Raw genomic sequence first — 14,651 nt, forward strand, 5'->3', positions numbered from 1 at the left:
TCCAAGCCCGCTCGCACACACCTCAACTAACTACACTAGACACCTCACACCTCCCACCACACCACTAACACATTCCAAGTAACTCTATCAACAAATCACATGTAATATAGTTACATACACAAATATCTCTTTTATACCCATGGTGTCCAAGCACGCTCGCAAACACCTCAACTAACTACTCTAGACACCTCCCACCACACCACTAACACGTCCCAAGTAACTCTATCAATAAATCACACGTAATATAGTAATATATAAGAGCTAAAAAAGACAACTCACGATAGTAGCAAACGCTTATTAGAAGCCACACCTCAACTAATATAGCAACTTAGCACCCCATCTACCTTTTCCAACTCAACTCAAAAGTATCTCTCTCTCTCTCTCTCACACACACACACACACATAACAAATATCTGTTTTATACCCACGATATCCAAGCCCGCTCGCGCAAACCTCAACTAACTACACTAGACACCTCACACCACATCACTAACACCTCAACTAACTACACTAGACATCTCACACCTCCCACCACACCACTAGCACCTCAACTAACTACACTAGACACCTCCCACCTCAGACCACACCACTAACACATTCCAAGTAACTACTCTATACACCAAAATCACACGTAGTATAGTAATATATAAGAGCTAAAAAAGACAACTCACAATAGTAGCAATACGCTTGCTCGAAGCCATGAGAACACTCCCTTGCTCATCCAAGACAAACCCAGCTGGCGGTTTTGGTAACGGCAAAGGAGTATACCTTTGAAAAGACTCAACCCCTTTATCTCCTTCAACTTCAACATCAACTTGAACAGGTTTCTTTTTCTTCTTAGTACTACTCGAAGACGTCGTACGTTGTTGCTTCTTCTTTACTGGCCCTGTCTGTTGTTGTTCTTGTTGTTTTGCTGCAAAACAAGATACTGACAATGATGAGAATGAGAATGATAATTTTGTGTGTGGGGTTTTTGTGTAATTTATTGGGAGTAGAGGGGTAATTTGGGAATTGAATGACGAGAAAGTTGAAGGAGAAGAACAAGAAGAAGCCATTGATTTTGAGTTACTAGAGAGAGATGATAACACTTCTTTAGATATTTTTATTTTTATTTTTGTTAAAGAGATTTGGAGGTTTTGATGAAATTGAGAAAATCAAAATTATGGTACCATATGTTTGATGTGAGTTTAAAATGCTCCTTGAGTATATTATATATAGTAAATGATCCCATTACTTTATCGTGTCTTGTTTTTTTTTTTTTTATTTAGCAGTGTGTTATTTCATTTTGTTATTTATTTTAATATTTTTTGTTTGTCATGATGTTACTTGTCTTGAGATGGAGGTCTATCGGAAATAGTTCCTCTATTTTATCTGAGGTAGTTGTATGGACTGCGTAGACTTAATCCTTACTCGACTTCACTTATATGAATACATTGGTATGTTGTTGTTGATAATGCATTTTTGGTTTGAGATTTTAATTATTTGTCTCGAGATTATTTATCTGGAGTAACTGGTAAAGTTGTTGTCATGCGACTAGAAGGTCACGGATTCAAGTCTTGAAAACAACCTCAGGCAGAAATGCAACCCTTTCCCGAATCCTGCAGATAGTGAAAGTTTTAATGCATCGGACTGCCCTTTTACTATTTATATGTAATGGAATAAGTTATTCAATTTACATAGTGTGATAACTTATTACGAATTAATTCTAGAATAACTTGTTGTCAACCAAACGACCCTGAGTATATCAAAACCTTCTCTTCATATACTTGAACCATATTAGTCTTGCTTCTTTTGTCTCGTCTGTCGTGGGGTCTACTCCCACATTTCTTTGTAAATTTGTTTCTAATCATATACTTCTTCTATTACTTTTTATATATCGTCATTTGACCGGGCAGGGGCGGATGCACATGGTCTTCACCGGGTGCTTGAGCACCCACTGATCCCGATAAATTTCTTATATTTTATATAGAAAATACAGTAAAATCGATTATGATGTATTGCTAAGTACCCATAGACAAAAGTGGTGGTTTGGTGCTTTGGCTTTTGTATGGAACTTAAGCATCGTGAGCACCCATAACCTTCAAATTCTAGATCTGCCCCTGAACCGGGTACAGAGTTCAAGAAATAAGAGAAGACTTGATAATATTTACCAAATTGTCCTTTATCAAAAAATGTATTATTATCTTTTTTCATTAAATGGGACCAATAAGAGTAAAAGTGGAATTGTATCTTTAAATAGTTACCAAATTAGGAAAGATGATATTCTTTTTTGGACGAACCAAAAAAGGAAATGATGACACATAAAATGGGACGGAGAAAGTATCTCTTAATATATCAACACATCTACATACAATAGTGTTGGTCTAATCACCATCGTGTACAACTTAGTAGCCGTTTGCCCATGAAAATTATTTTTTTCGGAGTTGGAGTTGGAGTTGAAGATGAAGTTGGAGTTGGAGTGTGTTTGACCATGTCTTTTTGAATTTATTTTTTTTTTAGACTTTTGAACTTTTTAAAAAAAATATGATTTTATGCCCTCAACTTTTAAAAATTATCAAAATTACCCAACTACTAATTTACCTACTAACATACAACCAAATGTTGAGAAATTAATTTATATGTCTTCAATTGATAAAATAATTAACAACAAACTAATTATTATGATTGTTATTCTTCTAAAATTTGAATAAAAATATCACAAGTACGAGCTAAATAAGTTTATCTAACCATAATCGATTAAATAGAGAAAAATATATTTTGATAAATATGATTGATAGATATAAATATATTTTATATATTCTTAAATTTGTTGATGAAAATTCTTAATTATTTTCACTCGAATTAATTATTTTATTGAATTTGGTCTTTTTAAAAAAATTACGAAATTTAGTTAATAAGAGGGGTTTGTGTAAAAATTTAAAGATTAAGATTATATGTAATAATAATAGAAGTTGAAATTGAAAGTGGAAAAAATGAAAAACAACAAAAAGTTGTTTTCCATTTTCGGAATTTTATCCCGGAATTGTTTTTCAAAGTTTCATGGTCAAACACTATAATTTTCAACTCTCAAAAAAAAAATCGAAAAAAAGGAAAAAATATTCATAGCCAAACGGGCTCTTGGTTTTAATTTTTGACGATACATTCTTCTCGCATAAAATCTTGGATGCGAGCCTCCACTTCATTAGCTTTGCTTTAAATATAATTTAAATTATTAGATCAAGGACAAATGTAGAACTTTTTTCATAACTATATGAATAATATTAAATCGAAAGTCTAACAAAGAGAAAAAAGTTAATTTTATTTTTAGTATTACCAATGAACCAATTCACACTTTATTGGGCTAAGTAAATACCCTCATTTTTTTTCTATGGCACTGAAATTGCTAAAGAACTTTTGTTTAATTTTGTATATCTAATGAACTTTATTGTATTAGTAACATGATTATGTGTATTTTGGGAGGAGTCGGAAATATACCTAAACTTCAGCGAAATTTGTTATAATACGTTTTAACTCAACGGGGATTCTATGACCTCCCGACTATTTATTATCATATTTCTATGACATATATTTATCCAACTGGATCACTTCAAACCCTCACACGCTCGATGTGCGTGCATTCACGCAATGGTTCAGCTAGGCAAATATATGCCACAGAAATACGATAATAAATCGTCAAGGGGTTCGTAGGACCCCCGTAAAGTTAAAAAGTGTTACAATAAATTTCGCTAAAATTTAGATATATTTTGCCAAAACACATAACTAGTATCAAGTAAAATAATCGAATTGTTCATAAACTAATTTAAAAAACATCATTAAAAAAAATTTGCTCATATACTATTCAAAATTGCACAAATTTACAAATAGTTACATTTTTAATTATCCATTCATATTTTTGCCAAAATTGTCATTAATAAATTATTTTTCTTATTAGTCCTTGTCATTAACATACATAATTCCCACATGAAAAGATCTACTCAACACGTCCAAATTTTTTGATATATTATATTTTTCCAAATTTGACTCCATTCTTTAAAATAAAATAAAATAAAATAAAGTAGATGACACAATCTAGCAAAATATATTAATTAAAGATTTATATGTTTTTAATATAAAAAAATAATAATGAGAAATGGGTGCACGTCTTTAATTTCCCTACATACCTTATCATACATTTTTGAAGTCTTCTTTGTTTTTTGTTTTTTTTTTTAAATATATATATGATCGTATCGTATTTCTCTTTTACATATTAATTATGTATGTGTGAACTTGCTAATATTATCGGTTTTAAAATCCGAACGAGAGAGGAGAATTGCCGAGGGTCATTTGTTGATGTGGTTGTTCTGTACTGCTTTGACTTGATGCACTCGAGCCGAGTGTCTTCCAGAAATAATATTTCTACCTCCACGAGGTAGAAGTAAGGTGTAACTATGTGATACTTGAAGAAGCTTCTAGTAAATTTATTCCACTACATGTAGTAGCTGTGTCGACTGATAGGCGATCATATATCCCTACCCTATATAGAGGGCTTCTCGAGTGGTGTCGGATAATGGTGCTTGCATCGCGAGAGATGCCCACTCGCATGGTCCGGCGTACTTCTCGCGTGAAAGAGCCGCTCACTACGTACCTACCCTGGCCCATGTCTCTTTCACCATCCTGATTCCATTCCCTTCCTGATGATACGCTCTCCCAGCGCAAGCCAACCACATTTCGCACCTGCGACGTTTTCGCCAAATGGTCTTTTGCCAGTAACGCCATCTTCCTTGCTGAACGTATGGGTAGATTGTTCCTCATTGCCGGGTTCTCTTAACCTATGAATTAAACGAACAAATATAGTCGAATGAAGGAACAAACATGTTACACATTATGATTTGCCTCATGTAAGTGGTGACGAACACCCTACGTGGTGTCTTACATGATAATTTACGTTCTACGTATATTATGCCACTTAGATCTCACGTATCTACCTATTCAACTTCACATACGTTTAAATATTTAAGGCATAATACATAAATATGATCCTAAACTTGATACCAAATTATAACATTGACCTTAAACTTTGATAGTGCACAAATATGACCTTTCACTATTCAAAACTTGAACAAATAAACACCTCGATCCTATGTGGCAAAATGCATGTTGTACACGCAAATGTGCGTCCGAATTAAAATTGAAGGTTTTTTTTGTTCAGCTTTTGTATAGTTAAACGGCCTATTTGTGCACCAACAAAATTAAAGTTCATAATGTATTTTTTTTATTAGGTGGCATCATATGAACATCCGAGCAAGTGAGGTACACGAATGTAGTTGCAAAATCGAAGTATCTTTTTATTTAGATTTTGTATAGTTAAAAGGTCTACTTTTGCACTATCAAAATTTAAAATCAATGTTACAGTCAAATTTAGTATTGTATTATGCCATAAATATTTAATTACAAATATAAATTGAAGCATATAAATATCAGCCGGGACCATTCTTAAAAAAGAAAAACATAGCAAAAAGCAAATTATATAATAAAACAAAAAACAAAAGACAAAATTCAGACAACAAAATTCTAAAAAGCTGAGTGCTCAACAATACCACCAAATTTTTTTCAAAAAAGCAAAAGTAGTACACACACACAGGGTACACACAAAAAAAAGTCTCCGGCACCGGCGAGAATGTCGCCGGAATTTGCTGCACCGACGACCTCAGTACTCTTCATTTGACCTTAAAAGTAACGGAAAAAAAAAGGAAATGCGTACAACTGTTGTTGCTGTTGGTACAACAACAATGACCAAGAAAGAAGAAGACGGTGATGTAATAATCATACCACCATTGTGTACATCAGCTAATCGTTCAAGATTACAACATGGGTCGCGTAGAATTACGCCTACAAATGATGATACAGCTCAGCTCAAACAGTTGTCCAACGGAGATATGGTGGTGATGAGTGGTAATTTTTCAAGATTGCAAGGTGGGTCATGTGGAATTAGGGGGGAAAATGATGGTATGGTTGAGCTGAAGCAGTTGACTAATGGAGATTTTTGTACTAGGAATGTGCCATGTGGTGGTGATGAGTGTACAGCAGCTAATATTTCTCGATTACAAGGTGGGTCATTTAGAATTAGGGGGGAAAATGATGGTATGGCTGAGCTCAAACAGTTGCCTAATGGAGATCTGTGCACAGGAACTTTCTTGGGAAGTGTGCCAGGTGATAATGGTGGTAATATTTCAAGATTACAAGGTGGGTCATGTAGAATTAGGGGGGGAAATGCTGATATAGGTGAGTTGAAGCAGTTGCCTAATGGAGATTTGTGTACTGGGAGTTTCTTGGGGAATGTGTCATGTGATAATGGTGGTAATATTGCAAGATTGCAAGGTGGGTCATGTAGAATTAGGGGAGGAAATGGTGATATGGGTGAGTTGAGGCAGTTGCCTAATGGAGATTTGTATACTGGGAATTTCTTGGGAAAGGTGCCACATGGTAATGGGAAGTATTTATGGTCAGATGGGTGTATGTATGAAGGAGAATGGAGAAGAGGTAAAGCAAGTGGTAAAGGGAAGTTTTCATGGCCATCAGGGGCTACTTATGAGGGGGATTTTAAGGATGGAAGAATGGATGGTTATGGTACTTTTATAGGAGCTGATGGAGATACCTATCGCGGGTGGTGGGCAGGAGATAGGAAACATGGGTTTGGTGAGAAGTTGTATGCTAATGGGGATTTGTATGTTGGTTCTTGGAAATGGAATTTGCAAGAAGGTGAAGGGAGGTATGTATGGGGTAATGGGAATGAGTATATTGGTGAGTGGAGAAAAGGGGTTATGTTTGGTAAAGGGGTTTTGATTTGGGCAAATGGGAAAAGATATGAAGGGGATTGGGATAATGGAATGCCTAGAGGAAATGGGGTTTTTAGTTGGCCTGATGGTAGGACTTGTTATACTAGTGGTTCTTGGGGAGATAGTAATTCATCGAAACAAGAATTTGGTACTACTGGTGGTACCACTGGTGGTGGTAGTGGTGGTCAGATTTTAAGGAGATCTTCTGTGACGATGAATGTGCGCGAAAGGAATGTTAATTTACCGAGGATATGTATATGGGAGTCTGATGGTGACGCTGGGGATATTACTTGTGATATTGTTGACAATAGGGAGGCTTCTTCGATGTTTGTTCCTAAGGATGAGGAGGAGGAGGACGACGATGATGATGAAGAGAGTGGAAGTTCTGAAGGAGATGAATGTGGAGATTTTCGGAAGAGTCCTTACCACACTGAAGTTGTAGAAATGAAGAAACCTGGGCAACCAATAACAAAGGGACATAAGAATTATGATTTGGTGCTTAGTCTTCAGCTAGGTATTAGGTAATGCGACGTTTTTATTGCTCTCTTCAGCATTTAGTCCATGGTTTTTGCATTTTTAGAACCTTATGTAGTTAGTTATGTATTCATATACATATGCACATTTACAGGTATTCAACTCAGAAGCACGCCTCAATTACCCGAGAAGTAAAGAGTTTGGATTTCGATCCTAATGAAAAGTTTTGGACCAGATTTCCACCCGAGGGTTCCAAACTCACACCGCCCCATCAGGTTGTGGACTTCAAATGGAAGGACTACTGTCCCGTGGTTTTCAAGTATGTTTAGTGGGATTCCAGGATCCATCTTGGCGATGTTTTATTTGAAAAGATTGGATTGTTGTTATTGTTTAGCTAATGATTGGTTTTCGGTATTAACACTTCTCATATGTGGTTGAGCTAAGTGCAATATTATGTTGATTGCCGTTTCCTTTTTGTGTATGTTGTTAGGAATCTTAGGGAATTGTTTGGAATAGATCCCGCAGAGTACATGCTAGCTATCTGTGGAAATGATGCACTTAGGGAACTGTCTTCCCCTGGGAAAAGTGGCAGCAACTTCTATCTAACTCAAGATGACCGATTTATCATCAAAACTTTGAAAAAGTCCGAAGTTAAGGTCAGTCGCTGCGAGCAGCTCAATACCTTTTAGAGTAGGAACGAAGAGAGACAGCTGTTAGTCATTCGAACGTGGCATGCTATTCAATATATCACTTGCACTCTTGCTTTATCATTAGCAACACATTGATGCTTGGGAAAATAGGATTGTTTTTACTGATTTTCCATATTCCTCAGGTGCTCATTAGAATGCTTCAAAGTTATTATCGGCATGTTCGTCAGTATCGAAGCTCCTTGGTGACAAAGTTTTTTGGTGTACATTGTGTTAAAATGGTTGGATGTCCGAAGGTATGATTGAAACCCCTTTAATGCTATAAAATATTTGGATTTCAGAAGAAGATCATGTATCGTTCCTTATGCTGTTATTTCTCTAGGAGTTCTTACATTCTCTTATTCAATGTATAAACCAGACACGTTTTGTTGTTATGGGGAACCTTTTCTACTCTGAACGCGTGATCCATAAGCGCTTTGATTTAAAGGGATCCTCTTATGGCCGTACAACTGATAAGCCAGGAGGAGAGGCCGATGAGACAACCACATTTAAAGACCTCGATCTCAACTTTATATTTCAATTGCGACAATCTTGGTATAAAGAGCTTATAAGGTGATAACTACATAATCTACATTTGTCCAATTTTCTTTTGTTGTCGTCTTTATATTCATAGAATGACCTGACTTTATTCTTATCGTTCTCAGACAAATTGATATAGATTGTCAGTTTCTGGAAGGTGAGAATATCATGGATTACAGTCTTTTGATTGGTCTTCATATCTGCAATTATAGCAACAATAACGAGATGAATATCTCACCATCTGGTAACTATTCTGGACATCTTTGTACATCCGTATTGCTATTATTACATATTTTTTTGTACTTTAATATACTTTAGATGCAACTTGGTTGCATGACTCCTAAGAAAGCTCTATATCATATTATTAGGCAAAGCTGATGCTCAAGATTATTGCTTATGTGATGCAGAAAGTCCTGATAAGGGACAAATCATGGAGAAAAGGTATGCCCTGTATGCTCCGATTCTTTGGTTCCCCAACTTTAAAGGTGTTATCTCATTTCCTATCAGTAGAAGATATTGAATATTATGGAACTAACTCTGAACACTGGATAGGCATGCCCTCTTCCGATGCCAAAATGCGTTCGTTTCCAAGAAGTGTTCAGTTGTAGTTTCTAATTTTCTCTTCATGCTCGGCCAGTAGAAAGGAATGAATATGAGATATGCTTACGGAGACCTACCTCAGCAATGTGGAATTTTATTTTGACTTGCTTCCACTCTCACCACGTGCTTTTTCTTGTTTCTTAAGAATCTCCATTCTCACTATACGCTTGCTACGTGGATATGTTCAAGCAGTCCTTTTTTGGGCCACTGTAGTAGTCATTCATCTACTTCTCTTTCTTGCACATGCAAACTTACTTTTGGTTGTAATACTAGAATTTAGCGAGTTAATGTTGGTACTAAAAAGGACTTTGCTCATCATAATTCACCTATTTAAGATCCTTGAACCATTACTTATAAAGAGCACCTATTCAGGAACCTTGAACAATAGAGGAACCATTAAGATCGCCCTTTGTTCCTTAATCGCCTGAACTATGGATGCTTGAACTGTTCCAAGTAATTAGGTGACTTGGGATTTTCTTATACAAATAACCTCTCTTAAGTTGTACAAATAGCTTCGACATGTATAGCATAAGGTCCTGGTTATGATAGCAGAGACTGCTAAGTTTGGAACCTTTGTCGACCACTCGTCGAATATAAGCTGCTCCTCGTGTGGCTTCCGCCATAAACTTTCTACCTTTATTAGTGCTGTTAATAAACGGTCTGTTTGATTTCTATGTTCCATCTTGTAGTTAATATACTAACCTTGATCAACACCTTGCACGCGGATTTATCGTGTCCTATGAAATCATTATTTTTCAATCTTGCGTAACAATGTGAAGAAAACCTTTATTTTTTACGAATGTTAAGAACTTCAACCATGGCTCTTTTGATCTCTCAGGAATTCTCCTATAAGTTTAGCTGCAAACCTGCCTGCAAGGGCGATGTGCGTGTCAAGGAGTGGAAGTGAGTCAACTTCTGGACAGGGTGGCTGTGAGGCTAATAATGCTATCCTTTGCTTGGGCATCATTGACATTCTTCAAGATTACGATATCAGCAAAAGGCTAGAACATGCATACAAGTCATTACAGGTGGATCCAACTTCAATATCGGCTGTTGATCCAAAGCTCTACTCGAAAAGATTCCGGGATTTTATAAGTAGAATCTTTAAAGTTGACGAAGGGTAAGGTAACACGAGGAAAGAACATGTAGATAATTTATAGAGACGGGCAAGTGAGATACAAGAAGAGACCGGAGGAATTAGTTGAAGTCGGTCCAACGTCCTTGTTTGCTGATTATATGATAGACTGGTTTTTGTGGAGATCTTGGCCTTTGTAGAGTGTGAATGATTGAATGGTCTGATGAAGTTGTTGATGCCCAATTTTATTTATCCCTTTTCCCTCCTTGCTATATATGTGAAGGATGATCAAGCTAGGCAAGCTATGTATATCATTTTTTCCCCCCTTCCTTTGTCACTCTCTAGTTGAGTTGAGTGAACATGAAGATTTTGATCAAATGTACAGTAAAGGAAATCTTTTTTGTTAGTATTGTAGTTACCGTGTTCGTCTTGAGCCGGGGGTCTATTGGAAACAACCTCTCTACTTCAGAAGTAGCGGAGCGGTATGGACTGCGTACATTTTACCCTCCCCAGACCCCACTTTGTCTTGGCTTCTTCTCTGTCGTTGTTGTCCTTTTTTGGAATTGCTTTGTAATGTTTTTACTTGAGTCGAGGGCCTATCGGAAACAACCTCTCTACCCCACAAGGTTGGGGGAGGGGGGTAAGCTCTGCGACACACTGCCCTCTCCAGACTCCACTTGTGGGATTATATTGGGAATGTTGTCGTTGTTCTTAAGAAAGTTATATTTGTTTCGTGTTTGTAGCTATGTATTTTGCATATTTACCTTTGACATTAACGAGCCGGGGGTCTATCGGAAACAACCTTTCTACTTCTTCGAATGTGCATTTTACCCTCCCCAGACCCCACTATGTGGGAATATACTCAGTTTGTTGTTGTAGTTGCCTTTGACATTAACAAGGTGATTTTACGTATCAAAATACTTCGAGGAAAAGGATCAAGTTTACCCCTCTACTTTTGACTATTTTAAAACCACCCTACGCTCCGAAGGGTATGAATGACCCTAAAGTATAACAGAAGGTAATCATAAGATATCTCGTATAGAGTCTGAGCGAGTATATGAATCTGTGTTGCTCGGACTCTCCAAAAATGTTAAAGTCACACCCATGAAAACCTTCTTTTCTGTAACCACAAGATAAAAGAGCTGCTGTTAAATTTATATATATTTACAAGAAGTTCAAAAGAATACACACTTCTATAATAGTGCAGTATAGCAATCATATTGAGCTAAAAAGCAGATTTACTCTTATGTTGTTTGGAATCTTCAAAAATATGGTCAAGAGTGTGTCCGATCCTTCCGAAGCTATGCATTTATGGAGGACCATTTTTGAGTGTTATCTTGGACCTGAGAGTTGCTGTGAAGACATATATGAGAAGGAATTGTAAGAGCTACTGGTAGTACTGCTAAAGTTTCTGTTTTGTTGATGTAACTCAAACACATTAACCTCTTGAACCCCCTCGATCATCGATGCTTCAGTGAATCTACGACCATAAAATCGCAGAAAATTGAGTGATTGAACTTGTGGCATAGCCAAAGGCAACACACCTTCTAACATGCCAACAACGTTGGCCATTGTTGGTCGGAGAGTTGGATCTTCATGTAAACAACACAGAGCCACGCGTACTAGCTTCTCGACTTCCTCACTTTTGACATGGCCAAGAACCCGCGGATCCACAAGCTCCAGGTACTTTTTCTGTTCATGCATTTCCAATGCAAATAACGGGAAGTAGATTGACTGGTTCGCTGAGATGGGAAAAAGCCGATTGCTCTCACTACTATCGCTTTCAGAAGTAGTGATATTCGGTGGTTGGAACGAGGAGTTCTTCTTCCCTCGTACTATTTCTAGTAAAACCATACCGTAGCTGTAGACATCTGATTTCTCCGTTATGGCTGAGCTAGTCAGCCATTCGGGAGCTAAGTAGCCTCGAGTACCTCTCATTGTCGTAAACCAACTAGACTGCTCAGAATTAAGTAGCTTGGAAAGCCCGAAATCTGATATTTTTACTTGCAGGTTGTCATGGAGGAGTATGTTCTCCGGCTTCACATCGCAATGTATGATCTTCTGCTCACAACCACCGTGCAGGTAAGTGAGCCCACGTGCTGTTCCAAGCGCGATATCAAATCTGGTACGCCACTCCAAAGCAGGTCCGTTTCCAAAAAGGGTACGGTCCAATGAGCCTCGATTCATATATTCATACACCAGAAACCTTTCTCCCCTGTGCGCGCAAAATCCTTTCAAGCTCACCAAATTAACATGATGAACTCGCCCAATAATCGCGATCTCAGTGCAGAACTCCTTCTTCCCGTGAGCCCCGAGAGAATTCATCTTCTTGACAGCAACTACTGTTCCATCGGAGAGAGTACCTTTATATACTGTTCCGAATCCACCAGTACCAATCGGAGTACTAAAGCACTCCGTGGCTACCCGAATCTCCTCATGGTCAAACTTCACAGGCAATCCCAGTATGGAAATACTATCAAACTCATCCGATGAAGAAGAATCCGCCCGACCAAGCCTTTTCCCTGCAATCTGCATAGATCTTTTTCTTCTCATCAACCATAGTATCCCAGCTATCGTCAAAATGATAAGGAGAACACCGGAGGAAGGAAGTAAAACCAGACCAACGAGGGGGAATCTAAAGCTGTTGTCACTTTTGTCATTTCGATCAAGTGAAGACGGATCAGATGTGACCTTAACGTATCCCAATCTACCTCTTCCACTACCAGAATCCGAGCCCCTAAACATCGAACCAAGAAAATTTTCAATCATATAACATGACCCTGACGACTGATCGTGAAAAATACTCAGGCAAGAACAATTCTTAGAACAAAGATCTTGACAAACAGTGAGATTAACACCATGCATCACAGGCTCAGTAAAATCATTAGCAAAATAGTCCATCCCATTCTCCAGCCTCAAGTACGATACGCGATTTCCCAAATCAGTAGCGTTCACATTCAAAGATGCATTACAAGAAACTGCCATTACCAAATCTCTATCAATTGGAGCACAACTACCATTTACCTCAGAACTAATACGAAATCCCGGTGGGCAAGAACAACTTCCTTCATCACAAACTCCGAGCTTCTTGCAAGTGAAAGCAACACGACAGCTATCAGAAGGAACATCGAATTCAGACATCCAGTTTCCATTACTAAATCGCTTGACATCGAAATGCCCATTCCCTTCCAACTTACCAATCCTAAAATCACGAGATTTCACCTCTTCCAACACCACCTGGATCGCTGTCTTAGTTCCATTAGCCCCGAAAAGGAACAATCCATCGGATTTGACCATCATATACTCCACCGCAGCATTTGTATCTCTGAAAGACTTAGTTTCCATACTTAACTTCCAGTAAGTCATTTCATTCCACTGTAATAACACATCATTCTCCGTCACCACGAGTTCATAGTCCCCTTCAGCAAGTTCATCTTCTTTCTCGCGACTAACCAACGATCTCCTAACAGGCAATCGTTGGCCTACAACAATTGTATCTGTCGGAAAATCAAAACTTTCCCACACACTATTATTCAAAGCATCAACCAGCACCAAGTTCCCTGATTCAAGAAGCTGCATAGAACTAATAAGACTACTAGTACTACTGCGCGAATGAAATGTCTTTGTCGACCAAATGGAGTCACCTGAATCATCAAAGAGAGTAAGTCCATCGACAGATAGGCGCAACTCACCTGAATCAGATACAGGCAAATTGCGATTCGCTGTCCAAACAACTACATGTGATTCAGAGTGAATTACGACAAAGTAATACGATCTTTCTTGTGACTTTTTGTTTGTTATTGCTGCTTCGAAAGTTCCATTCGGCGATGACAAGAAGGCACCATTAGTATCAATGAACTTGAAATTTGTTGCAGTGAAATTCGGAGTTAACGATTGATAAGAAAGAGGACCACAGTGTACAAGAATACATGATAACAGAAGGGTACCAATGAATAACAAGAAAGAAAATCCCATACTAACAAGAGTCTCTGTATACAAAACTATCCAGTTCTTGTTGCATTCTTTTGTCTATTCCATCTCCATATACAGTAGGTAAAGCGCGGCGTATACCTACTTTACCTACTCGACAAGGAGAACTGAAAACAAACCGGAGCAACAAAGAGCTGAATCTCCCTATACAGTAGGTAAAGCGCAGCATATACCTACTCTACCTACTTGACAAGGAGAACAGAAAACAGATCGGAGCGACAAAGAGCTGAATCTATATTGTAGGTAAAGCGCGGCATATACCTACTTTACCTACTTGATAAGGAGAAAAGAAAACAAAGAGCTGAATCTATACCGTAAGTAAAGCGCAGCATATACCTACTTGACAAAGAGAAAAGAAAACAAACCGGAGAAACAAAGAGTTGAATCTATACCGTAGGTAAAGACAAGGAGAACAGAAAACAAACAATAGGTAAAGCGCGGCATATACCTAATTTACCTACTTGACAAGGA

At 37.7% G+C, this 14,651-nt stretch overlaps 3 protein-coding genes across 3 annotated transcripts; 1 reads left to right on the forward strand and 2 right to left on the reverse strand.

The window, feature by feature from the left end:
- Positions 1-669: 669 nt before the first annotated feature.
- LOC124898657 lies at positions 670-1,193 on the reverse strand (the record flags this gene model as incomplete). The annotated part of the gene is given in 1 exon segment (XM_047412354.1): positions 670-1,193. A coding segment is annotated over 1 exon segment (386 nt), but the record flags the coding sequence as incomplete, so codon positions are not given.
- Positions 1,194-5,729: 4,536 nt separating this feature from the next.
- LOC107870050 (phosphatidylinositol 4-phosphate 5-kinase 1) lies at positions 5,730-10,596 on the forward strand (the record flags this gene model as incomplete). Its single annotated transcript, XM_016716443.2, is given in 8 exon segments — positions 5,730-7,336; positions 7,444-7,608; positions 7,780-7,945; positions 8,122-8,232; positions 8,355-8,548; positions 8,641-8,759; positions 8,884-8,956; positions 9,954-10,596. Coding segments are annotated over 8 exon segments (2,718 nt in total). The 3' UTR covers positions 10,240-10,596.
- Positions 10,597-11,333: 737 nt separating this feature from the next.
- On the reverse strand, positions 11,334-14,522 carry LOC107870051 (G-type lectin S-receptor-like serine/threonine-protein kinase At5g35370). The gene has a single exon (XM_047412356.1). The coding sequence runs from the start codon at positions 14,163-14,165 to the stop codon at positions 11,523-11,525; it is 2,643 nt and encodes an 880-aa protein (XP_047268312.1). The 5' UTR covers positions 14,166-14,522; the 3' UTR covers positions 11,334-11,522.
- Positions 14,523-14,651: the final 129 nt, after the last annotated feature.

Source organism: Capsicum annuum, chromosome 5 (assembly GCF_002878395.1).
Source record: "Capsicum annuum cultivar UCD-10X-F1 chromosome 5, UCD10Xv1.1, whole genome shotgun sequence".
Lineage (NCBI taxonomy): Eukaryota > Viridiplantae > Streptophyta > Magnoliopsida > Solanales > Solanaceae > Capsicum > Capsicum annuum.